General features: G+C 28.1%; 2 protein-coding genes across 2 annotated transcripts in view; both read left to right on the top strand.

Moving 5' to 3' along the window:
• LOC112454746 overlaps positions 1-1,031 on the top strand; it is a 3,082-nt gene extending 2,051 nt beyond the window's left edge. The window contains exons 5-6 of the mRNA XM_025016301.1: positions 569-701; positions 790-1,031. Coding sequence (XP_024872069.1) covers positions 569-701; positions 790-840 — 184 coding nt within the window. The 3' untranslated portion in view covers positions 841-1,031. The remainder of the gene's footprint in view (positions 1-568; positions 702-789) is intronic.
• The window catches only part of LOC112454739, a 67,843-nt gene that overhangs the window by 34,279 nt on the left and 14,765 nt on the right, over positions 1-18,799 (top strand). The gene's annotated exons all lie outside the window — the stretch shown is intronic.

Below are 18,799 nucleotides of genomic sequence, written 5' to 3'. Positions count from 1 at the left end.
ATCTGTGGATGTGTGGCTATCGTGTGAACTAGAACAAAATAAAAATATTGAAATTTCAATTTTTGCCAACGTTTTGAAAAAAGTTCATAATGAAACTTTTTTTCAAAACGTTGGCAAAAATTAAAATTTCAATATTTTTATTTGGTTCTAGTTCACACGATAGCCACACATCCACAGATTAAAAAAATTTTTTTTTTTTTTAGAATGAACTGGAGATCCGGAATCGTGGGTACCGTTTTTTTTACACAGCTGTCGTCGGGGTGCTCTACAGAGGATTCTTGGCCACATATCAACTTGGAAAAATTTCTAAATACTCTTCAAATATCAATAAATATGATGTAAAAGTTTCAAAAAAGTGTATTCTTATGATTCCTTACAAAAAATTCCTCCCAAAAAAACAGCCTCTTGACCAGACGACTCCCTTAATGACTGTATTAATATAATGATTATTTATATATATATATATATATATATATATATATATATATATATATATTGTATATACATATACGTTAATAACTATTATAAAACAATAATTAACAGTTATATATCGTTATTATATTTTTAGATATAATTCTAAGTGGTATATGATGCCGTTGCATTCGCAGAAATTGATATTATTTGTAATGCAAAGAAGTTCGAAAAATTGTATGTTACTCGTAGGTGGTATCTATGTCGCATCACTGGAAGGTTTTGCCACGGTAATATTAATTTTTTGTTTTTTAACACATGGTATTACTTTCGTCATATGTGTTATAGTCTCTTTTGCGGATACTCTTCTTGTTCTAGACTATGAGTTCATCCGTGTCTTATTTTATGGTACTTTATTCAATGCGATGATGTTGTAAACGAACAATTGTTTACAGTCAATATTATTATACAAAGAAAGAAACTTTTTAATTAATAGTAATGTATGATACAATCCGAAAGGCTGTATAATTATACAGTTTTGTAATTTTACAAAATTATAAGGCATTGCAAAATATTGTTTGTCTTCTACATACCGAATAATATAAATGTGAATGTGTTGTTTCTTGCAATTACTTTATTTCTTCATTACTTCACTTCTATTTCTATAAGATGTCAAAATTGTATTAATCATAATTTCATTTTAAATATTCATAATTTACGTTATTTTATAAATTTTAACATAATACAATGTGCTAATACAGAGCTCTATCTTGTATATTGTATGGCTAAAATTACGAAACGTAATGCACGACAAACAGAATAATACTAACAGACAGACTGAGTGAAATGGAGCGTAACTGTAACGGCGCTTGCGTAGGTAACAAATAAAATAGAATAATTTAAGAAGCACTTTGACAAAAGTCTATAGAATAATAAAAGTATAATTTACGTAATTGCGAGCACCGGTAACTTTTCTCATGCTGCGATCATTGCCTTTACTTTGGCCATTATTTTTCTTGCCTTGTATTATAGCTATTACATTAAATTGGAATTGCGATATTATAGATAATATCTAGAACTATAGAGGAAAGTTCTCCCAAAAGGAAAAATAGTATCTAATAAAGTGTACTGTTGAATGGTGAAGTGAAAGAGACCAAAGCACTTTGAAAACACACAAGCGACGAACTTCTCTAAAAGGAATGGAATTTCTTGGATATCACTACTATAAACTATATCGAATTTTTTTATTATCACTCGGTCTATGGCCATATAGTGACTCATTCTTTAAGCGAATTTACGCGATTTTCTGTATCTTTACGATTCTATTTTTGATAACTGCTCAGGTATATAATTTACAAAAAAATTCACACTATATAAATATAGATGAAATAAATACTTAGTATTTTATTAGATTATAATCTTATATAAAATATATTCTCTATGTTTTATAATAATACGTCACCTTAGACGACTCACATTTATAATTTATTTGCTTGACACTGGGAGCTTTCCAGCAAGCGACACAAATCGACACAAGTATTGTTTTGTCTTTGTTACTCATTTCCGAAAAAGAAGGATAGAACGACGTTTGTGTCGACTTGTGCCGCTTGCTGGAAAGCTCACTTTATTTCACCTTTTTTCAACAATAATATTTTTGCGATGGCTCTTGTGCAAAGTATTAGTTATAAAACTCAAAAATAAAAAGCTTTATTTTTGAATGCCACTTGCAATATAAAAATGCTATTAGCTATTTTTAAATGTATGTAAAGATTTTTCAGATAAATAAGAATATTCTTTTTAATATTATGATGAAAATATTAATAAAAATTTACATATATATAAATTAACTATTTTAAAGCTTAATAAAAATATCTGAAGAGTTATGTTATTATTAAGAGTAATTCTTTATAATTTTTGTACAAACGAACATGCACTTTGTATTGTTGAATGATAAAAAAGGAAACTGTTTTGCTAGCTTGACAATATGTACACAACTTATGGTTTCAGTTGTTGAAACTATTTACAATGGAATACAATCTCGAGTTTGTGTTAAATGATCTGTCGTTCGCTATTCCTTCCATAGTTTATCTTTTAAAATATAGTACGTTCTATATACAATCTCAAAAGGTAAGATGTTACACATGATTCGCCGTTTTATTTGAGTTTTTTGACAATAAACTTAACGTATGAAGCAGATTAAAGAATTAATGGAACGTATTCAAATTGATTGGAATGCGTTACAAGACGAAAAAGAAATCGAGATAATACGGAAATATGCCAAGACCGCAAGAAGATATATGTACGCATTTGTAGGTAGGATATCGAACCAAAAAAATATAAATTATACGAAATAGACATATTTTTTTTAAGAATGACGTTTGTTTGTAATTTCTTATAGGCTAGCTCTTCATGTATATAACTTTGTGGTTTCAGGCATAGCTTATCCCGGTACTGTTGGTTATGTTTCATTGCCGTTTTTGCCGGATATTCTTGACATTGTGGCACCATTAAATGAATCACGTGCGCGAAATCTTCCGTTCTTAGTGGAATATTTTTTTGATGAACAAAAATACTTTTATCTTATATTATTGCATATAACTATAACACTTATTATCGGAATTGTAACAGTTGTATCTACAGAAACATTGACTTTTGCATATATTTATCACATTTGTGGCATGTTTGAAATAGTTAGGTAAGATATGTTGTATAATGAAGATTTAAGTGTGAATAAAAAGAATCACTCTAGTATATATATAATTACATATGATTATTGATTACTTTGCATTTATTATTATAGTTATCGAATAACGTGTGCATTGGATAAGAGCATATTATTAAGATTGAATAAAGAAAATACGATTTATATGAAACTAATTAATGCTATAGAAATTCATCAAAGAGCTTTCGAGTTGGTAATCTACTACTTTTTTATTAACAATATTAGAGATGTTTTAATTTTTTCATAATTAATTCTCTTTTTTTATTATTTTAAAGAAGTTTTTAAATTAGATTTTACTAATTAATTAAAGTAAGAAAACATTTTTATATAAAAATTTTTAACATTTTATTTATTAATTTATAACTTTTTGATTGTTTTCCATTGTTACAGGTATTTTCATAATTTTTATTAATTTATTACGATTATACATAATACAGCAATTGTATTGTATTATAAAATTTCGCAAATAATTGTTAAAAATATTTTTAATGACATGATAAAATTTCTTTTTTTTTTCAAGATTTTTTGAATATTTTACATCTACATTTACGCTATCCTATTTTATTCTAATTGTTCTGGGCGTTGCTTCTTTGAGCATAAATTTATTTCGTGTAAGTAAAAAATAAATTTATTGATTTGCGCATCATTAGTCGTATGTTAACATATTTTAATAAAAAATACTTTCATTATATCTATTCAATATCACACAGATTATTAGCATCATAGAGAATGTTAATATAAAATTCTTTTGATATTATCGTTTCAGCTTTTTCAAGTTGCCACTCTACCAGATCAACAGAACGATCTTGTACTGTTTATAATGATTTTTGTAACTGGTCATTTTTATTATATGTTTATAGCTAATTATATGGGACAGAAAATTATAGATAATAGCAATGAAATTTTTAGAAAAGCGTGAGTATCGTCGATAAATTAATGATTCAAGTGATCCATTTCTATCAATGTTATATACATATATGTAATTTTACTATTTCAAAATAGAATTATTTTTATAATATGTTATTTAAAATTTTATTATAAATGCTATTATTAATTATATTCTTGAGCAAATATATAACGATTTAGTGAAGTTACTAAACAAATATTTAAAAATAATTTTGCTTAAATTGGTAGAAATGTCCTTATTAATTTTAAATATTGCAAGGCGCAATGCATTGAACAGCTTTTTTTTCTAGTAATACAGAGAAGTGCATTGAATATTATGAAAATTTCTAGATACGATACACAATGGTATATGACGTCCGTGCCAACGCAAAAATTATTATTGTTCATGATGCAAAGAAGCATGAAATCTTGCAAATGGGTCATGGCTAACCTGTATTGTGTGTCACTGGAACAATTTACTACGGTAACTTGTGTCATGGATATGAAAATAAATCTCACTTCTAAGTTTGCCCCAAAATAATAAATTTATTTTCTCAGCTTGTGAGCATGTCGCTATCTTATTTCACAATACTTTATTCTGTGCAACAATGAAACTTGTAAAAGGAGTGGAAACGTAGTGGCTGATATAGTAATTTCTCCTATTCGAAGATGAAATAGTTACTTTTAGAACGTTTTATATAGCAAATCAAGAATATCAAGGTGGGAATTTAAAACGGTTTTTATATGTTATTAATTCAATAGACGGTTCTTTATTTATATTAAATATTATATACATATTAACCCTCTGTGGTCCAACTGGGTCAATTTGACCCACCCTCATTTGGATCTAAATATCAGCTAAATACCTCTAGCTTAAAATGGAGCTTGGTCCGCCATCTACAAGAGTTTGAAGTATCCTCTATAGGTAGAGACCGTTAAAAAAATAAATTTTTTGCGAATTTTTTTTATATGTTAAAAATTCCTTAGGCACTTCTTTTTTTATAGCAATCAATTTAGCAATATCGCAAGTGCATTCGAGAATTTTTTCAACACGATCGGTGGATAAATGGTCAAATGGCGAACGATCAAAGTTCGTCTCGGGTCAAAATGACCCAGAGTGACTTCCTTGTTTGAAAAAATAGGTGTGACCACGGAGGGTTAATAAATAATTTGCACTCGTAATATCTTTTTTTATTTTGCTATATGCTTTAATTATACCATATGTAGTTTAATATTACTATTGCATTAAGTAATAAAAATTTACATTAAAATGGAGTAATTTTGAAAACATTAGACTGTAATATAAATAAAAATAGCATTATATTAATTCAAAACTTATTACATGAGCAAAAAACATGGATTTAATGACCTTTTTATATTTGCCTATTATTACTCTTAGGGTTACTTAAATGTGAATATAAATAAATATAAATTAATAAATATGATTCCTATTGTGTGAAGGATATATTTATATAATAATTTATACATTGTGAACAAAAGAAGATAATTTTCTATTATTTACCCTATTTTTTTATGCACATGTTTATTTTTTTTATTGTACATATACATATATAGAAGTAACGATATTCTTAGGAATATAAATAATGTTTATGACATTAATATATTGTATATATGGCACGTCGCGCGTTAGATAGAAGAATTTAACAAAAATCTATTTAATCTGATTGTGCGGCGTTTCTAATTATATCCATTTATTGTGTAGGTAATTTTCTTGTTATTAAGTTATTTTTCTAGATGTTAAATACATTAATGCTTTATTTTATACAGTATTGTGTGCTTTGTGCGATGACTAAATAAAGAAAAATATTTAAATTCCGCAATAATAATGTAGAACCATTAACTTACACTTATGCAATAATTTAGACAAAGACATCTGTCAAATACACTGCAGAAATAAGATTAAAGTTTTAAAATTATATTGGTCTATCTGAAATAAAATTATTTCTGTGATTCAGTTTCTGTATATTAAGAATGACAGTTATACATGAAAATTAAAATTAGCTGTCGGGTAATTTGCGATTAAAAAGCAAATATCTATATTATTATATGACACTTCTTTCAGAACAAATAAAGCGCACTTCACTTCATACACCTTACATTCTTATTAATGATTCCGTCAGCTTTTGGAATTAAATCGAGCTATAAGAAAAGATGTTGTCCGCAAAACAAATTACATGCGAATGTATCGCGTTTCGCCGGCATAGATCTTCCATTCGCTACTGCGCTTGCGTTAGTTTATTGGAGGAAAAGAACATCGCTATATTCGTCGCCTTAGACCACGGAATCCGTAATTTGAGTAATTTAAATAATTGCAACTTCTCTTCTCTCTGCCTTTAAACACTATAAAAGCGGACTTGTATTATTGAGGAAATTCAATGAAAGAAGAGAAAATAAAGATGCTATATACCTTTTTTAATAGCGTTGCAATTTTGAACCATAACTGCAATTCGATATCAATTGTAGAAATTCTGAAAAAGTCTAAAGACTTAAACGTGATATGAATGATCATAAAAATTCATTTTGAGTGGAGAATGAATAAACGTTCTCGCCTATTGAACGAATATGGACCTTGTAGGTAACATACATTACTATTATAACATACATCGTATTCTTTTGTCTTCAATCGGTTTGTGGCCATATCAAAATTTGAAAATGAAAAAAATTCAATTTGTAATTTCTTCTGTTGTTCTCGCATCTTCTATCATTATTCAGGTAAATAAGTTTTAAGTATCAATATAGTATCAATCACATAAATATTTAGATCTACGCAATGCTTATATTGTATTAACTTATTATCTTAATTTTAATTATTAAATTCTATTATTATTGAAGGAAATTAATTAATAAAATATATACATATTTATATTAAATACATTTAATGTAGTTTAGTAGAAACGCTTAGTAAAAATGCATTTTTATATGTGATATGATGACTCAGATTACACTACATACATAAGCCAATGTATTTTTATTAATGTTTTTATTATTTTGTCAACATATTTCTGGGTCTATGTAGATTATTAAGATTTAACAAGAAATTTGTTTAACTTTGGCGTTTTAATTATTTTTAGTTTATGAAATTTTTCACAACTGAGTACAGTCTGGATCTTCTTCTTAAGGTTCTGTCATTTGCAGTACCTTGTATGGTGTTTGTCTTAAAGTATACTTCTTTTTGCTTTGGTAGTGAAACAGTAAGTTAACAGCAATTATGAGATTTATTAATACAAAATAATATAAAATTATGTTGCTTGTTATTTTGGGTTACATTAATAAAGTCTTTAAAAAAATCTACAGGTAAAAAGTCTTATGGAAAGTGTTATAAGCGATTGGAATTTGTTAAAAACTGATGCCGAACTTGACATTATAAAGAAACATTCCAATTTTGGACGATTGTATACATTATTATTTGCACGTGAGATATATATAAACGTTCTTTATTATACTTCACATTAATCTGAAATATTTTCGACAGCTTTATTCATTCTATCAAATTATTTAAAATTACATAGTTAATTAATATCTATAAGAAATATATAGGGAATTTACTCACCATGTATTTATTCACATATTTTCAGTGGCCATGTACTCCGGTTTCTTTTTGTATATATTGAGTCAATTTATACCAAATTTTCTCGATAGCGTAGCACCGCGAAACGAATCACGGCTGCATAACATACCACTAACTGTAGAATACTTTGTCGATCAACAAGAATATTATCTTCCGATTTTATTGCATTTCGACATAATAGCTCTTGTAGGATTCACCATTATGATTTCTACCGAGTCTTTACTTCTAGCGTATATACGACATGCCATAGGAATGTTTGAAATATCCAGGTAAACTTTAAATTAAACCATGTTTTTGCAATAAAATTATTTTTATATTAAAAATTTTTAATAAAAAAGTAAACATTTTTTTAAAGGGTTTTATTCATTATTAGTATTTATTAATAACGCTTTGCGACATTTTAGATATAAAATTAGTGTGTTTTATATATATATAGTAAAAGAAGTTAGCTTGTTGCACATCAGACTTTTTTAGTTACAGAATAGAACATGCATTTGATGAGGTATTGGACATGATGACATCACAAAAATGTTGTTCACATTGTACAAAAATAATAAACGCCGTTCACATTCATAGGAGAGCTACACAGTCAGTATCTTTCGAAAACTTGCATTTGTTTTATGGCATTAAATTTTTTAGTGTATCATTTTTTGTGACAAACATACATTTGATTGATTAAATATATCTTACGTTTTAATTAACATTAATTTCAAGTAACAATAATCAGAAAATAGAATTAATATATTATAATAAGAAATCAATGTATTATATTTTAATTAGTATAAATATAATTAAATCTCAATACAATCTATTACCAGAGTTTTTGTTTTATTCAAGATTCATCGAGTTTTTAAGATCCGGCTTTGTTATTTCATATTTTTTCTTAGTTGGCTTGGGAGTTACTTCTTTCACTGTTAATTTACTTCGTGTAAGTTTGTTACTCTATTTGTATACTGTACGTACGATTAATCGGCGTAAGATTATAAAGCATATCTAATTTCTTATCACAGCTCTTTTTAGCTGCACAATATCTAAACAATTTAGAAGAATGTATTATCTCTGGGTTACTTGTTTGTGGTCATATTTATTATATATTTTACGGCAATTACACTAGCCAGAAATTAATAGATCACAGCACAGATGTATTTCACAAAACGTGAGTATTTTGTAAAGCAATTTGTAAGGTCAATTTTAATAGATACACAAATTTTGAATGCATTGTCATTATAATGCAAAAATTTAATATGTTATTTATATTTTATATATGAAATAATATTGAAAAAAAATTTTTAAGTAAGTATGTGTGTAATCATTTACTAGCGATTTAAAAAGATAAAATTTAAAACATAAAAGATGTAAGTTTTTAAATCTTAATATACAATATATTTCATATATATATTGTTATTATTAATATTATAATAACTATATAAGAACTATATATCAAATATCAAATTATATAAACACAATACTAATTACATTGTATTTATATTTATAGATATGTTTCACAATGGTATAATGCTCCACTCCATGCGCAAAAGTTATTATTATTCATGATGCAACAAACCATTAAAGGTTCTGCCATGACCGTGGGTAGTATATTTGTCCCATCGTTGGAAGGTTTTACGACAGTAATTAATTATTTTAATTCTTTGTGATATCGGAATTTAATTATTCCCCCGTGTATAAAAAATAAGTGTCTTGTTTCAGCTTATCAGTACATCTGTCTCATATTTTACAGTAATTTACTCTATTAAGTAATATCAGAAGTCACGATTATAAATTCAGTCACATATAGCAGCTCACAGTTTTCTTAAAAGATCTAAACTCTGAGACATATTTCCTGTATAAAATAATAATAATAAAGGGATCTTTAAAAACATATACTAATTTATACATAAATACCATAAATCAACTCGAGAAAAAGCGTCTAATGAACATTTTTTAATAGTCATTATATGATAAGAAGAGAAGAATTAACCGTAATGGCGGTATATCTCATTTATTAATGTAAATTTTATATAGCACATTTAACTATATAATTAGGTGACAAACCTGGACAATTGTGTAGGTTTCTTAAAAGCATATACTGTGTTGTTATACGTGCAGATGTAATACTCGTCATGCTGCAGGAAAGTGTGAAAAACAGCATCTTCTAGAAGTATATTCATCTCATTGTCCGAAGTAGTGTAATAAATACACTGGTAATCCGATATAACTTTGAGCGACGATGCGAGGTGAACACTTTATGTTGCGGTTTACCAGCTACTAGCTAGTCACTGTCTTACGTCATGGTAATTTATTCTATACGTTCGTAAGGTGCAACGTTATTACAAAGAAAGTTGTAACTGATTTGCATTAATTTAACACGGATACGATTAACTAGCGGTTCTGTTTTGAAGTGGCGGATGTTGTAATTAATGCCACTTCTTTGATGGAAACTTATCTGCTGACAATATTGCATTATCACAATAAAGATATATCTTAATGATTTTAATAAGTCTAATATGTTATTAATATCAACAAAATGTAATTTTATTAGAATAGAATAAAAAGAATATTATTGTTTAAAATGTACAGAATAAGATTATATAAGCATCTATTTTTGTATTAAAAATGTTTAAATTGATAAAATAGAGAAATAGCAAGTTGCAATTTAAGTCTAATTATAAAATTTATTCAGTTAGCTATGAAAATAATGATAAATTATGATGTAGCATATAAAACAAAATTTGTAATATACATATATAAGATTTCTTGTATGCCTATGACTTCAAACTAGAAAGATCATTAAGATATCAAAAGAATTATTGCAAATGTAGAAAAGAAAGAACAGTTTCATGTTAGAAACTATTTAAAAAAGTTATTTCCATCTCTTAATAACCATTTATTACCTAAATATTTCTGATTTTCTTATAAACAAGTAATATCAGATTGTATTACACAAATAATAATAAAACATATACTACGGTATCTAAGTGAGCTGTTAAAAAATGAGAATTAGAGGAGCTAGGAAGCTTCCTGTAAAAGGAACTGAAATAAATTAAGGAATATGACCACAGCTGCCCTTGCGCTACTTTAAACGAAATAATATAACAAATATATCTACGAATTTAAATATTAAAAAGAACGCGTTGTCGTATATGGCAATTTACTGGCAATTTACTTCCATGACTTTGACTGTTGTAACGTTCGGACGCATTTGACAAGATGTTCGGTTTCATCTATCTCTTGATTAATTGTATCTTTTACTTCTGCTTTTGTCGACGCATAAAACTTCTTTATGAAGCATGATGTATTTTGGGAATATTAAGCGACATAGGATGTATATGCGTGGAGTGCTGGCAATAATTATTGTTATATTCCTCACTTGAAAAGGGCCAGATGTTGGCCGAAACGTTGTGAGATATTATAAAGGAGAAATTTTGGCTAGTTGGGTCGCTCAAATATATTTTATTAAATCTTTTTATACCATGCAAAATAATCAATACTTGCAAGAAGTCAATAAAATATATGCATATAATGCGTGTAATACGTCACTCAAAAGAGGAGATTGTTATCGAAAAGCCAGATATAAATATTTTACACCGAAAGATATTCTTAATCGTTTCGAAACTTTAGAGAACTCGTTCGTCCGCTGGAGAATGTCGCACTGATGTGAACTACGCTCTCGCCGAGATACGCCGTACTGCGCCGGTCTGAACCATGAGAACGAAACGGGATATATCTATATTTTTTTTCTAATATCAACAATTGCCGCAAGAATATAGCCATTTTTAATGTAATATATCATTATTTCACGTAGTTGACGGAATTACAGCACTTTCCGTTCTCACTGCGTAATTGTGTCAATTATAGAAAATTATTAAATTACCTTCGTCTTGCTATCCACGTTTTATCGCGTGCAAAGAAAATTTTGCGGAAAATAAAGAAATATTCAGAATACAGTATTATCCACGATATTTTCATCCGCAAACGTGTGTGTATCGTTCATTACTCAAGATGGGCTTTTCTGGCGAACGTTATTACAATATTTATCGGGTTATGTTGACAGCGATTGGTTTGTGGCCTTATCAAACGTCGATCGTTATGCAAGTGCAAACAGCGTTCTTCCTTGGCGCATATTGTTTAACTCTTTTGTTTCAGGTAATGTCTCGATCATTTTCTTCTTACGCGTGGCGCTTTTTTGGGGTGACTCTTTATTAAATAGTTTCGGTATACTCTGTCATTATACTTATACTTATGCGTTGCAGTTTACGACTTTTTTAACGACGACGTGCAACCTTGAATTTGTCTTTAAAGAATTTTCATATATTTTTATTACCATGTTATATATTGTAACTTATAATTCCTATTATTTTAATTCTAAAGAAGTAAGTATTACTTGCAATTTTATTTTTCTGGCGGAGTGTCCCTTTATCCGAGAATTTTAATTCTCGAGAGTAAGAGAAATTTGGGAAGCAATAATTATTTGAACGACAGGTGAAATATTTGTTCGAACAAGTTAAATTGGACTGGAATACAGTCGAGGATAATAATGAAATTAGAATACTGGAGAAGTATGCTTTTGAGAGTCGTCTTTTTTCATTATTTCTGAGTTGTAAGTAAATTATAAAACAAATTATACGTATAATTTCTAACACTATACCTCTATATTTGAGATTAAAAATAAATACTTATGATAAATTAAATAAGGGGATATGCTATTTTTTGTCATTTTTAACGTTTCCAGTTCTTGTCGCCTTTGCTATATTTTGTGTTATAATTATCGAATTAATACCGGTTATCTTTGATGCTATCGCACCGATGAATGAATCCCGGCCACGTAAAATAAAGATAAACTTTGAATTTTTTATTGACGAGCAACAATATTTTTATATTTATTTAATATATGAAGTCATGACAATAATAATTGGAATGTTTTCGATACTTGCGACGGGATCATTGTCGATGGCATTCTTGAGGCATTGTTGCGCAACTTGCAAAATTGCTAGGTGAGTGCGTGTCTCTTACGTTTGCTAAAAAAATAATCTATTTTGAATTGTTGATTATATATAAATTGTTTGCAGTAATTTAATTGAAAATACAGTGACTAAACATACGCTTCAAATTCCTGCTTGTCGGAAAGCGCATGTGATGTATAAAAAGATTAGTCGTGCTGTTCATATTCATAGAAAATCTATGCAGTTAGTCTTTATTTAATTTGCTCCTTCAATTACCGTCTATACATGACACACTTTAATCTTAATTATAAAAAAGCACATTTTTTGTACCCTCTTATGATATGTTTGATTCGAAACTAATGAATTGGATTTTTCTTTGCTTTTGAAGGTTTTCTACATTTCTTATGAATATTATGAACAAATGGTATTTCGCTATATTGATGATCAGTGTAATGTCTTTAAGTTGCAATCTTTTTCGAGTAAGTAACACACATGTGTATGTATTTTGCATGTTACATTTAATTTAATTTCCATACTTATGAATTCGTGCATTATAAAGTGAAATATGAATATTAATGTAATATATTTTTATAGCTACTCAATGCATTAACAGCGTTAAATGAAATTTCCGAAATAATAATATGCATCGGTATGGTAACAGGCCACTTTATGATGATGTTTGTACCTAATTTTGTTGGACAATCACTTACCGATCATAGTTCAGAAATATTTAATGCCGCGTAAGTACATCATATAAAGATTCAAATCTAATGATGAACGAACGAAACAAATGGATTCCTTCAACAAATTCAATATCCCACATATGATATTTTTTATCGACTTTTAAATTATTATATCTTCCAAAAATAATATAATCAATAATAAATTAAAAAATTAAATTATAAGAAGAAAGAACAGTATTCCCTATTTGGTAACTATTGTAGTGGATCCATTACGCCGAGTTACAAGAATATAAATTCCATTTTCATCTTAGTGCGTGGACATTGAATGTGTTAAATAATTTATTTTTTTTTATGTTAGATTAAAAGTGTTTAAAGAAATATTGTGTTACTCTAGAATAATATTTACATAAATATTTGATAACAAATTATTTTGGATTAAAATTTTTACATACTTGTAAATTTGTTATATTTTCAAAATAAATTCAAAATAAATAAAAAGTAGAAGTATTCATATGATATTGAAATACGCGAGCATAAGCAAAAATAACGCTAAATCTAACATCTTTGTAAATTTTTAGATACAATACTATGTGGTATTTAGCCCCGTTATCAATACAAAAATTGCTTTTATTTGTGATGCAAAATTCTTTGAAGACGCACACCCTAATGATTGGTGGTATTTATATATCATCTCTAGAGGGATTTTCTACGGTAATAAATACTTCTTTTTGTAGTGAAAAGTAAACTAATTTTCTAGGAAAAGGATTTATTTTATCTTTTTTTCTTTTTATAGAAAATTGATTCATTGCATTTAATGCATATTTTAAAAAATAATAATGTTGTGTAACATTATATGTAACAATGAAACTTAATTATTGCTAACGACATAAACATTAAAATATTTTTCTAGCTTGCAACTACATCAATATCATACTTTACTGCAATATATACTGTGTCGGCGAAATAGTATGTAAAAAATTTTAATTAGTTACAGAAATTTTAATGTAGTGGTATTTGCACATATTACAAAAGATAATTAAGGATTTATAGGTACGTAATTATTGCTTAAGTAAATATTTACTCAAACAAAACATACACATCATATTATTATATAAAATATAAATACATGCGGTACCATTAACGGCATTAACATAGCAAAAATAATTTTGACTTCTAGCACTTGACATATAATACATGCATGCAAACGGAAATAAGCAATAATGTCATTTATTTAAGAGAACACAGAATCAACAAATAAAATTTATTAAAACGTATCTTGTTAACATATAGTTTATCGAAAATAATTAAATTTAATTCCTTTGATATATAAAAAATATAGTATGTATACAGGGTGTCAGATAAGTCACTAATCAACCGAAACGTGAAGGTAGATTGGGTCAAACTGAAAAAAAGTCATGTACCATCTTGCAAAATCCGCAATATATATACTAATATTTATTATAGACAATTAATTAAAACGTCTAAGCTAATGAGCGCATGAGAAGCGATAGACCGGACTCGGTAGGCATGTAAAATGTCTTATAGTTATTAAATCTCTTAGCAACAGTGAGCATCATAGCGAGCATGATAGCGAGAAGTGGAGTCACGTATAGCGAACGATGAACGACGCTGACACGACTGCACACAAAAAACTATGATTCATCTGCGTGTTCTCCAGATTTAAATCCATTAGATTTTTATTTATGGAGCCTTGAAAATAATTGTTTATTCAACACCCGCATTATCAGCATTGAAATGGCTTCGTCAACGTATACAAGAAGGCTGCCAACGAATCCGACAAACACCTGGGTATTTTTGAAAGAGTGAGGCATTCTACGACACGACGACCGTATAGGCTTGCATTCAGGCTGAAGGTGGTCATTTTAAGCACTTCTTATAACGTTAAGCAGCTCCACATTATAATGGAATACAAACATGACTATAACTCGAAAATAAGGTTAAATATTTTGACACATTTTTATAGGAACTTTTTTCATTCTTTTTGTGTCTCCTGTCCACTGAAGTCCCACATGTTACGGTACATTCTGCATAACGCTATTTGGTTTATTTAATTTTCATATAACAGCTTCACAATGATAACGTGCATATCATAATTAATTACGCACTTAATTCATATTGTACTAAATTTTATTATTAATATTATTATATATTTTATGTTTTCTAGTTTACAATAACATTGATACCGTATTTCACAGTAATTTATTCTACAAAATAAAGATTAATTATAGTGACGCACGAATGTTTATAGTCAATTTTGCAACTGGTAATATTAATAATGCTACTTTACTTGAAAAAAAAACTTTGCAGTGATAATATAATTTAAATTATAAAAAATAAAAAGAATAGCAGAAGCATATTTTTTCTTAAAGACAATCAATACCAATCGAAATCAATATTGACTTCATAACCCTGAATAAATCTTGGCCTGTCCTAAAGATTCGGCTTACTTCCTCATGAACATTTGTAACAATAAGTGTTTCACATGATGTAGTTGTCAGCTAACACAATCTTTAACTAGGAAGATTTCTGTCAGGGCCTCCCTATTCTCAGTTTATGCAGATTACGAATTTGAAAAATCCATACGTGAGATGAGAAATCAAACCTGACACCCTATGAGACCAACTATGAGACCAATGCTCCCACCCTGAGCTATGCGGCATCCCTCTCATAGTTTATATTATAATTTGCAGACTGTAAAATAACAATATTAATAAAGAACATCATATCCCGAGTTCGAGATCTTCCAATCTTCGTTCCGTGTACATGCCTCTGTTTATAAGGAATTGATTGGAGTACTGAAGAATTATGAGGAAATGAGATGAATTCTCATCCATTGCAGGAACAATAAACGTAATACATAATAACGAACATCATCACGCATTACATACAAAGGAAATTTTTTATACCTTTATACCTGATATACCTTTTTTTATATAGACCAAGCAATTAAAATAATTTACGTTTTTATTAGTTTGCATATGAAAAATAGAAAGACTACAAAAGAAAATAAGGATATTCATTAATGTCGCACAATATCTTCTCTCACTTCAATAATTCTCTCACGTTAATCATCAAATAATTTGCTTTTTGTATATATTTATTAGTTATAACGTTTCAAATAGAACTCAATATGAAAAATGTTAAAATTTGTGATATAATAATAGAACGTTAACGAAAATTTTATATTTCATGTGTAAGAGAAAATTTGAAACATTATTAATATATAGATATATTTATATATTTATATAATTATGAATACATATAATAATTATATTTTTACGAGCACTCCGTAATAGTTTTATGAAATAGTCATAATTGTTAAGTTATTGTTAACCATAATTAATATATTGTTTCTTTCTTTTCAGGTAAGTACACAAAGTTACTATCGGGGTGATTGATGCGATTTCTGCGGTGAGTAAAGCATGAATGTGTATATAAAATTGCGTAAAAAAGGAGTCATTTTTCTTTAAAGAATATGTACATCAGAATTTCATGTTTTTGTATCAACGATTGATATGCCTATCTTAAAAACAATTTGTGAGAAAATTTAAATTTATTCTTTGCATATGTATAATATATTGCATTAAATTTCTCTGCATTAAATTATTTTTAAATCAAATATAAACGTTGCATACTTTTGTGTATACTCTCTAAATCTGAATCAGTGACTATTCACTGATTCGCAGTACTGTTTACTGATTCAGATTTAGAGAGTAGGTATTACAGTCTTAAAGAAATAATTATTTTAATAAATAAACTAAATAAACATTCAAGTAAATAGAAAATGTACCAAAATATACGATCGGGCTTCGGGCTGGATTTTTTATGTCAATAATATTTTTCTCGTAAATTTTTGTACATTTTCTGCTTAGAACAAACACGCCTTTTACTAAGCACAGAAATTGACGTAAAAAATGTTATTAGTCACAAAAGATCCAGTCCGACTGTAAAATATTGCATTTTCTATTCACTTGTTTGTTAACGGTTAATTAGGTTTAAATCTCACTTATAAATAATTAACATTCTTATTATTGTATGAAAATTTTCATATTAGTATTTTAACTACAAGTTTGTAAATATATAATAAAGAAATAAGCGGCAAAATCATAGTAGGTATGTAGAGATACCTACATATTAGATACTACATGCATAGGCTGCATTCGAGGAGCGCGCTATTAGCGCTATTGCATCATTCTGTCTTTATCGCTCATCAGGTGTAAAACAAGGATAGAACAAGCAAATAGCGCTAATAGCGCGCTCCCCGAATCCAGCCATAAAGTTAATGCACAATAGTTAATGTGAATACCTCCATATTATATGTGATCGCACTACACTTGATGCAAAGCGAGAAACGCATCCTATAGAGCATCGAAAGAAACTAAAACTTTTTCCATTGCTAAGAAAAAGAAGTCATGACTGCGTTTGCGCAAAAATATTCTTTACCCTATGTATTAAAAGAAATATTACTTTCGATTACAAAATTGGGTAATTCAGACTAATTCGCTTTCGTCTATAACATGAATTTATTATTCCACTATTAGTAGAAGAATATAACCGTTTTTGCGATTGCTCACCTCGCGCGAGGGGGTATCGATCGTTAAAAATTCGCAGAAGCTTTCGTGAGAAATAAACCGACAGTCTAAAGTTTATTCCACAGTTGCGTTACAATTCCCGTGTAAAATGCACGCGATTGAACGCTATTACAAAATCAATCGAATAATTCTTAAGACAATAGGCTTATGGCCCTATCAACAGTCATATCTCTCACATCTACAGAAAGTATTGTTTCTCAGTATTCTTGTGACATTTATGTTTGCTCAGGTATATCGAACTACGTTTATATGATTTTTGTAGAGGCGATTAAATACCGGCATTTCTTAAATGCGTAAATTAATAATATTTTTTTATCGCTCTTTATTATTAATTATTTTTTATATGTTTTTATATAATAAAGCAATCATTTATTAATAATATAACAATTATTTTTATAACTTTTTTTATTTTAAATAAACTTATATCGTCTTTTATCGTAAGATAAGGTGCATTTTATGTGTGAAATATATTTTGATGGTACGTAGAAAAAATTTATAACCAACGCATATTCTAAATGTTATTTTTAGTTACTGACATTTATTACAAAGCAGTACAATACGAATCTCCTCTTTGACACTCTCTCATTCGTCCTTCCCAATCTTATCGACACGATAAAATATTGCCTTTTTATCATTCAGGCCAATGACGTAAGTTTAAGAAAACAAGTCGATCGTTTCATTATAATATTTTGTAGAGTAAATTGCATTCTAACCATTGTTAAGAAAAAATATGGAATAAACAGTTGAAGCTACTATTGGACCAAATCCAAGACGATTGGAATTCGTTGAAAGATAAGTTCGAAATTAACATTATAGAAAAATATGCTTACAACGCTAGGCTATTCACAATAGTTATAATAGGTAAGAATATGAATTGCCATGATTTTTGTGGTAAAATACACGTAATATTATTTCTCCTAATAATCTTTTTTACTGATAAGACAAAAAATACATTT

This window comes from Temnothorax curvispinosus, unplaced genomic scaffold (assembly GCF_003070985.1).
Source record: "Temnothorax curvispinosus isolate PA1 unplaced genomic scaffold, ASM307098v1 QBEX01005310.1, whole genome shotgun sequence".
Lineage (NCBI taxonomy): Eukaryota > Metazoa > Arthropoda > Insecta > Hymenoptera > Formicidae > Temnothorax > Temnothorax curvispinosus.
The sequence above is the reverse complement of the archived record's forward strand: the minus strand, read 5'-3'. Positions and strand labels throughout refer to the sequence as shown.